This window comes from Pempheris klunzingeri, chromosome 15, assembly GCF_042242105.1.
Source record: "Pempheris klunzingeri isolate RE-2024b chromosome 15, fPemKlu1.hap1, whole genome shotgun sequence".
In the NCBI taxonomy this organism is placed as follows: Eukaryota; Metazoa; Chordata; class Actinopteri; order Acropomatiformes; family Pempheridae; genus Pempheris; species Pempheris klunzingeri.
In genome coordinates this window covers 3686036-3695325 of record NC_092026.1, presented here as the reverse complement: position 1 = coordinate 3695325, position 9290 = coordinate 3686036, and the positions used below count along the sequence as shown (strand labels likewise).

The window sequence follows — 9290 nt, the reverse complement described above, 5'->3', positions numbered from 1 at the left end:
GGGCAGAGCAAGTAAAAGCACTGTGTCCCACGACTCGGGAAAAATCACACGCTCAAACACACCTGTCCTAACTCATGTATGGAGTGTTTATCACACAGATTTTTGTCAGGGATGATATTAAAAAAAAAAAAAAAAAACGCTGTTTTTTGATGTAATTTTGAGTTTCATGCCATCTGACCTGGTATTCAGATGGTCTAAATCCCTGATCAGATTTCATTACTAGACTTATAAGTCCGCCTCTCTAACCTACTGCACAAGTTACCCATAATTACTTCCATCAGCCCACACTGATATTGCAGGCTAAAATGAGCCCTGTTCCAGCCTCACATCATTTGTTAATAAGATAAGATAAGATATGTTTTCCACTCAACAGTAATTAGTTAACTGATGCTTCAGCAAACTTAGTTTATCTTTACCCATTATTTGTTGTCACATTACCCCTGAAACAAAGTTGTAGCTACAAAAACGGATGACTAAATGTGGTTTCCAACAAAAAAAGCTCTGTACGCAATCTACACCAAGCAACAGACGGGCAAAGTGACAAAGTCAGCAACAAGCTACTGAACATAGTGGAGCGTTAAGCAGCAAAAGAGCCCAATATTTCCCTCAGGAGTTGGTGGGGACCAAAATAGAGCTCAAAGGTGAGAGAATATCTGGCTCACATTAATCACAAAGAGCCTCAAAATACATGCTAATGTTGCTGCATGTATGCCGAACTGTTTGCTAATACATTTGCCATATCAGCTATATAAGGTGATAATAAGTATGTGTTGTTTTTACACCTTATTGCCTCCAAGTGGAATAAATACAGAAAAATACAGAAATACATGTGTGACTATGTCACCACCAAATGTTTTGTTCTTGAAAACAATATATGTTCTTTCTAATAATGTTCACCCGACCAACCAAATATGTCACAGGCTTGTATTGCTCTGATGGATGAAGCTTAAGTAATCTTCACTTCAAAGTACCGTTCTCCATTTTCAAGATGAAATCGTCAATAAGGATTTCTGTTGACCTTATTACAGAATGATCAATAACAGACGTTGACAATCAGTATTGATTATGGAGGAAGCACTGCATGGTTTCCATTACTCTTTGACAGCTCAGTTGATAGTAATTAAGGCACACTACATTTAAGTCTGACCTTACTGCGTCTTATGCAACAGGGGTGGTTTTAAAGGGATGTTTCTTCACAGTGAAAATCATTTTATTTTCTCTGTGCTTTGTCATTAAAACAAAGACTGGACAGATGTCACCTAGAACTTTTGTGATATAATTGCAAACTCTGTCTCCAAATTGAACCATTTCTCTCCACTTTGGACTCTCTAATGGAGGAAAAATATCCTAAAAATAAAATACAGAACTGCAAATGGTGGTATCAGATGCATTACAGCCATTTTCAGAAGGAAACTGAATGAAACTGAATGGGTCACACTGAGCTGGAGGTCTGTTGAGTAAGAGAAAAGAAAACTTTCCAACCAAAGACAACCATGGAAATAAAACCTATAATTAGCTTTATTTGTAAATTTATACATGTTAATCACGGTGGCATGCCAGCAGACACTTGTAGCCTCTGACTGTGGCCAACACATATATAAAAAAATATCAAGGTGCTAGTTATCATAACAATATCAACTGATTATTTCTGGCCATGCAAACCCAAACAATGAGCTGACATACTCCTAAAGCCTCCATGGCACTAAGGGGACCTGCAGCAATGGGTGAAACTCTGCTGTGGTTTTGCTTTCCACATTACACATAGCCATTTTATTCATTGTCAATATAAATGGCATAACAGGTAAATGATATAGATGGCAGTTATGCACGACCTGTTTACGCCCTCACAATCCTGAGAACTCGTCTAATTGGGTACTTTAGTTGCAACACAAGTGGTGTAAGATGGATGTGTAACACCAGGTTAATGTGGATGGTAGAGATGGGAAAGGTTTCCCATGGCTACCACTTTTGAATGTTAATGTCATGTGACAACAAAAGATGGTTGTGTGACTCCATAATTGTTCGCTTGGCGGGTAAAAACACAGTAAATTGACAATTTTGCAATATTCCCATCAAAGCTGGGTTTAATTAGCATGAACGATGGCCTTGATGTGTTGGCAGATGTGACGTATCTATGTTTAGTTTTCCAGCACTGCATAATTAAAGGATAATTGACTTTTAAAGGCGCCGTCGTGGTTCTTTTGGGTTGGCTACTCAAAGAGTCTGACAACATAATGGAAAGAATCCCTGCTGAGATAGACCTAATCCTTTTTGTTCAACCAGAAACAGCTGTTGTATTGCTCAAAATTTATTTTACCTCACAGGAGGAGGAGTTAGTTTTAAAACATGATTTTCTATAACCTTTGTCTCTTATATCTATGATCTATGAGTCAAACTTATATATAGACACCGACTTAACCACTGGATATTTAATTAGCGTTGGTCAACACCTGTCAGGATGTGCTATGTTTATCTCATCATATCATCCTGTATTGTGGTAGATCACTGTTGACTGTAGCCTGCTCATATTATTTCTGTACATATATTATTTATTCACCCACCGTATTGCATGAGGCATTTGTTCTGTGTAACTATAAAGTCAAATACAATCACCTTCATTTCGAATTTATAAGAAAATCACACATCATTTCAGAGTTGGGCACAACTTTTTGTCATAACTGAGTTGACAACCAGCGAATAATAAAAAAAAAATAATAATAAAGAATTGATGAGAAATGGAGTGAATTGGTGAATTCCATCATCAGCCAATAAGCTTATACTGTCCAATAACTGAAGCAGATTAAGTGAGTATACTGAAGCCATGTGTGTGTCTGTGAGTGATGAAAGAGAGAGAGAGAGAGAGAGAGAGAGAGAGAGAGAGAGACAAAAACGAGAGAGAGAGCTCCAGTTTTCTTCAGATTCAAACATTTCCACCTCCCTCTCATTAGGTTACTCATCCCCTGGAAAACACACAGCTGATGGAGAAACACACTCTACCACCGGTCTAACAGCAGGCAGCATGGCCACACTGGGGGATCTCCTTCTTCACGTTAATCCACGGATAAGGAGTGCTTTTCTTTCTTTCTTCTTCTTCTTTCTTTCATTGCCCTGCTGCAGTATGAGTGCAGAGTGCAGCAGTTACTACAGCGCTGACGGTGTGTTTGTGGACAGATTCTCCTGCCCCAGACTGGGAAACGCTGCTACTGCTGTCTACTGCTGTGGATTTAATGATATCAAGTATTGCTGTGATGATCCCAACAGCTTTTTCCCGTATGAGTATGGATACATGTGGTGGCTGAGGTAAGGGCGATTTCCCCTTGACAAAATCCTTTGTTAAGTTATTCCTTTTGCTCTCATAGATATTTTTCCTCATTATTTCAGTACTTATTTTGCCACTTATATTAAATTCTTAGATATTCTGAAGGTTTTGTAAGCAGTTATAGCACACACATGAACAGCAGCATCTGTTTTGAACTTGTGTGGTAATTTCTCGTTTGATTCCACCTGACACAAAATCTTTTTAAAAAACTAATTACTTCAGCTGCTGGAGTCCTTTGTATTTGTGTGCATGGCCTGACTTATTCTCAGAGAGCTGGACCATTGCTTTATTCCAAGGAAACAGCTACAGCTCCACCATTATTTTACTACCCATTGCTACTCATAATAATGCTATCCATTATTTTTTGCTTCAGTTGAGGATAAAAGAGTTTTCTGCAAATGTTCTTTTTTGTGTTTTTGTTTTTAAATATCTGACCATAATTACTATTACTATTACCTTTATGTTGAGTTGTCTATAATCCATCCATCCATCCATCCATCCATCCATCCATTATCTTCCATTGGTTCTGGGTCTGGTTGCGGTGGCAACAGGTCAAGTAGGGCACTCTAAACGTCTCCTGAGCAATGCTTTCTAGCTCCGCCTGGGGGATTGTGAGGCGTTAACAGGCCAGCGAGTTCTGGGTCTGCCCCTGGGTCTCTTCCTGGTGGGACATGCCCGGTAGACCTCCAAAAGTCCAGGAGGCATCCTGACCAGCTGCCCAAACCACTTCAACTGGATCCTTTTCGATGTGAAGGAGCAGCGGCTCTGCTCCGAGCCCCTTCCGGATGTCTCCTCATCCTATCTCAGCCCTGACACTCTACGGAGGAAACTCATTTCGGCCACTTGTAACCGCAATCTCGTTCTTTCGGTCATTACCCAGAGCTCATGACCATAGGTGAGGGTTGCCAGGCTGGTACAGCACCTGTCCATTTCATGCTCCATTTTACCCTCATTCATGAACAAGACCCCGAGATACTCAGACTCAGAGGTTCTGACTCTCATCCCGGCCGCTTCACACTCAGCTGCTAACCGCCCTAGCGCATGCTGAAGGTCACTGACTGAGGAAGCCAACAGAACCACATCGTCTGCAAAAAAGCAGAGGTGCAATTCTGAGGTGCCCAAACCGGACACTCTCCTCACTTTGGCTGCACCTTGAGATCCTGCCAAACAGGATTGGTGACAAGGAACAGCCTTGGCGGAGTCCAACACCCATTGAGAACATGTGGACACAGCTCTCTCTTTGGTTATACAGGGACAGGATGGCTCGCAGCAACAAGCTCGGTAATCCACACTCCCACAGTCCCCCCTCGGGATTTGCAGAGGGACACAGTCAGAGGCCTTCTCCAAGCCCGCAAAGCACATGTAGACTGGATGGGCAAATGCCCCTCTAACAACCCCGCAAGGGTAAAAAGCTGGTCCACTGTTCCACAACCAGGACAGACTCTGCATTTTTCCTCATGAATCCGAGGTTCAGCCTCCTTTCCAGCACCCTGGAGTATACTGGAGGCTGAGCAGTGTGATACCCCGATAATTGGAGCACACCCTCCGGTCCCCTTTTTTGAAAATAGGTACTACCATCCCTGGTCTGCCAATCCACAGGTACTGCCCCCGACCTCCACGCCACACTGAAGAGGCGAGTCAACCACGACAGCCCTACTGCATTATTTACCTTTCCATATTTGACCATCCTTATTTTAGTGCTCCCTCTTCCATCCTACACGTTATCCTGCCTTCTGTTATTGCTCTCCCCTGTCCTCTCCTCTCCTCTTCTCCTCTTCTCCTCTCCTCTCCTCTCCTCTCCTCTCAGTATTGGCGCTCTGGTTGGTCTGTCCATTGCAGCGGTGGTCCTCCTTGCCTTCCTCATTACTGTATGTGTCCTCTGCTACCTCTTCATCGCCACCAAACCCAGTCGTCTTGACAACGGCCTACCCCTCAGAGCACCAGGTATGTGTGTGTGTGTAATTTAGCTTCAATCTTTTTTCCTTTTTTGTTTTGGTGGAACCATATCATCAGATATGCAGCATAACCACAACAATAACAGAACACCCACCTGTCCACACCCACCCAAGTTAGCCATTTCTTCACCACATATATATATATATGGTATTATATCCCAAGAAGAAGAAAATAAAAGTAGCAAGGCTCAGAACCAGATAAAACAGGACGTAGTTGTATGCTAATACTGACTACTTTGGGTGAGCCCGAATGTGTCTGACTGTACATCAGGACCAGGACACTAGCCTGCTTTTAGTGAAGTGAATCCAACAGATAATAAGTCTAGCTCATGAAGAAGGAATTCACGCTACCCAGTGCCCCTGCCCCCCAGTAGTCGTCAGTCAAGTCCATCCTCAGTTTGCCCTCCATTATATATATTTTTTGGAGGCGTCATTATTGTCCATTGTGATTTGCTTGTCAATGTTAGAGATCTGTCCCTCTCTTCCTGAGTTGGTTATATTTTTAATAATTTTTCCCAAATTATCTCAGATGTGGATTCAGCAAACGAGGGAAATTGCTCTTGTGCGAAACGGAGGATTTGAAAGTATCTAATAGATCTTAATGATCCAAATTATATTTAATACACAAGGTGTTGGAATTGATAAAAGTGATCACCATCATAGATGTTAGTCATTAGTCATTAGACGTTTCCCCTCCAATTTGAGTCTAATACAGAAGGAGAGAACAAGTGGTTGTTGCCAGCAGGGCGCTCAGATTCTGCACAGCAACAGTCATGGAGTTAACATGTGGAACCAGGATAAAGGTAATAATTATAGAACATAATTACATGGAAAAACAAAGGTGGCTACATTCACAGTTTTGAATGGTCAAAGAACTAATTAAATCAGTCACCTTGATAAACAGTAAAATAAGAAAGTAGTGGGCAAACAGTTGTTCAGTGGGGCAAAATTTTCAGTGTCGTTTGTGGTTGTAATGACGCCGTAGCCTTTCAGCTCTGTCGTCTTTAGCTTATGACTCATAACTGCACAAACTGACTAATGAAAATAGTCTTAGTGATAAAAAAGGAGAGAAAGTTGTGTGTGTGGCAACTTAATCTGAAAATAAATGAAGATTGTCTGTACACGCTTGGCTCCCTCTCATACTAAACATAAGCCCAGAGTTAGTTTCATTCTGACATGCTCCACCTTAAAGGTAACTACCCACACTTGAAATTGTCTGTTTGCTTTTCAGCAGGAAATTCAAGCGAGGGATCCAGTCATGTAAGAGCGACCAGTGCCTCTGGGCCGCAGGGATTCAGAAAGCACTTCATGAGCAGGAAGCTGGACTGCGATAATCAACAGCCAGACCCCGAGCTCCTGTTCCAGAGGTGCTTCACCGCCAACGTCACTGGTGTGAAAGTGGAAGGTCCCTCATAGGCTGAAAGACTTTTAAGAATAGGACCAGCAGCCATGAGGTCAAGAGAGCCAGTGAATTTAGATGCAGGCTGTGCTATGACGCTGGGAACTGTGGATGACAAAATGTGGGTGTGTACAGAGTGGTTGGTGATTGATTTAATTCTACTGGGGAAAAAATGACCTCCCTGAGTGCTGTAGACCAAACACATGAATTTCCTCACGCAATTTCTCTCCTCCTCATGGCTGCATACGTGAGTGTTTTAGCGCCATGCAGCAGTAATTAAATGTGCGTGTCATGGAAAGCAATTTTCCAACAGGATGTTCACAATTGGCCTCAAAGAGTCATTAAAAATCATTGAATGATTGTGTTGCATTGTGTTGTGGTCACATTCAGGATGTACAGTTTCAGGTGCATCTTGGAGAGATGCTGAAGATGTGGCTTATAGCAGGTAAAAGAGCCTGATACACCAAGACAGCAGGCTGGGAAGTCAGGGCGCAGTGGATTAGCAGCCACATCTGGTGCATTTTACTCAGGGACTGAAGGATTGTTGGGGAGGATCTAGAGCGTTATGTCAAAGTTGTTATCATGCACTCAAGGTGGACGGTTTTGGGTGTCTGACTTTGACACCAGAGACCAACATTCAAAGCTGGTTTCTTTTAACCATGATGTTTCCCTAAATGCATCCAATGTCAGTCCGAGACACGTCAAGGCATTTTTTTGGGGGGCGATCTTGCTTTTGACTGGTGTCAGACAGTAAAGAGGAGGAGAGAGAGAGGGGTACAACAACGGTACAGAGCTCATATCAAACCGGGGATGTTGCGGTTGCTGTATGTGGTATGCAAATGAACCATTCGGCTATCAGGACACCAAGACCATTTAAGGCAGGTCCAAGAGTCATCTGATCTCCCTACACTCCCCTACAGGGAGCTGATAGCATTGCACTAGCCAGCTGATAGTCGTAAAGGAGCCAGTGATGGTGATGCATCGAATAAACAGCTGATACCAATCATCTAATACAAGCGTGGCTTCATTGCTCTGCCTGAACTACAGTAATGCTGTGCATCAATTACCTCTCTCACATTTGTGGCGACCAAAGATTATATAAGTGCTTATTTCTGAGTTTTAAAATCCTGTCTCAGAGTGTAAACCACCGTGTTTGTCCATCTGATAAACCTTCAGATCTGCACATCAGCTAATCAGGCTTCTTTAATTACATTTAATAGCCTCAAGCATCAGGCCTCCACTAACACAGCCCCTGTTTTTGCTGCTTTTGGTCTGAATGCCTGCTTAACCATCGAGGCTGGTTGCCATATCAGTCGTTTCTGTGACAGTCGTATGGGTCGATGGAAGGTATTCAGGTGTGTGAAACTGTTGAAGAAGCGTTGAGGTGCCCTTCTCTTTCTGAGGTTACTGAGGTTATCCAGTGTAGCCTTGTGGTCCAGGTGTGACAATGGGTCTAAGTGTAGACAGCAACATCTCATGCCCAGCAAGTTTCTATGTAGCTGCTCCTCCTACACATTTTCAGGAAGCTGTGACACTGTGACACTGAGCTAAGGACATTTTTCTTCAGTCAGTATGATTGTTTTTTTTTTATCTATCTCAAAAAAACTACTCGCATACCCATGTACTGTATGTACTTTTAATGTGACGCTTCAGAGGCCTGACTTAGATCAACCTTAAGTACAAATCTTCCTCTTTGCACACTTTGTGTTTCCTTGCTGAGTTACGGCGGCAGGATGGAAACAAAAAGAGAGAATTTGGTACGCTAAAGGCTTTGGAAGACTTGATTTAGAGTTGAGTTGATTTAGAATAGAATAGAAATCCTGTATTATCCCCACTGGGGTTCAGTTCATTCTGCAGCAGACAGTCTAACTCAGACCGCAGAGGCTTCACCTTCACTGCTGCTGAAGTGCAGAACGGTTTTTGTCTCATCTGTTGCACTGAAGTGGAGCTGAACAGCTTGTTATGATCAAAGTATTCATAATGGCACGCTGAGTATTGTTTCACCACAGGCTTGGAAATATGTGAAACTATCCCACATAATATTCTGGTGCGCAAAGCATGTAGACTAACCTCTTATTACGATTTCCCATCAAATCCCATCACATAGTAAATGTTCCACCAGCCTTTTAGCTTTTGTCTGAAGAGCTCTGATTGCTTTACTTTACAAGGTTACTGTATATAAAGCAGAACAGATCATAAGGCTGCATTGCTGTGGACCCATTAACTCTCTCTGCTCTTTATCTACTGGATGGCCAACTCCTCCTCGAGACTTTCAAGTGCCCTTGTTTTTTGGAACTGATAATGGTACCTTAAATATTTCTAAATTCATGCAAAATGTCGTGTCTTGTGTTTGTGATAAAATGTTGCTTGTGTAAATGTTGTGTGGGAGCTGACTGTGAAGGCGCCGCAAAAATCAACTCTTTAAAGTTTAGCAGAAAGGGCCTCATCTAACAGTACAGTGTTTATAAATGTGTGTACACGTTATCTTAGACAGATGTAACAGCCGCTGGTACATTTGTCAAATGTTTGAAGGAGCTTCTGCTGAATTACTGGATTTCTAAGTACACAAATGTACATTTAAAAAAATGCAAGAGCGAAACGAGACTGGTAGTTCACA

At 42.3% G+C, this 9290-nt stretch overlaps 1 protein-coding gene across 1 annotated transcript; it reads left to right on the top strand.

Moving 5' to 3' along the window:
* The first annotated feature begins 3118 nt into the window (after positions 1-3118).
* On the top strand, positions 3119-6690 carry LOC139214835 (protein shisa-like-2B). Its single transcript, XM_070845766.1, has 3 exons — positions 3119-3300; positions 5127-5263; positions 6506-6690. Exons 1-3 carry the CDS (start codon positions 3119-3121, stop codon positions 6688-6690), a joined length of 504 nt encoding a protein of 167 aa, XP_070701867.1.
* Positions 6691-9290: the final 2600 nt, after the last annotated feature.

Excerpts from the sequence above, each read along its gene's own strand:
- LOC139214835 (XM_070845766.1), top strand. The coding sequence starts at position 3,119 with ATGAGTGCAGAGTGCAGCAGTTACTACAGCGCTGACGGTGTGTTTGTG. Across the intron at positions 3,301-5,126 it reads GGATACATGTGGTGGCTGAG|TATTGGCGCTCTGGTTGGTC; the intron begins GTAAGGGCGATT and ends CTCTCCTCTCAG. Across the intron at positions 5,264-6,505 it reads CCTACCCCTCAGAGCACCAG|CAGGAAATTCAAGCGAGGGA; the intron begins GTATGTGTGTGT and ends TTTGCTTTTCAG.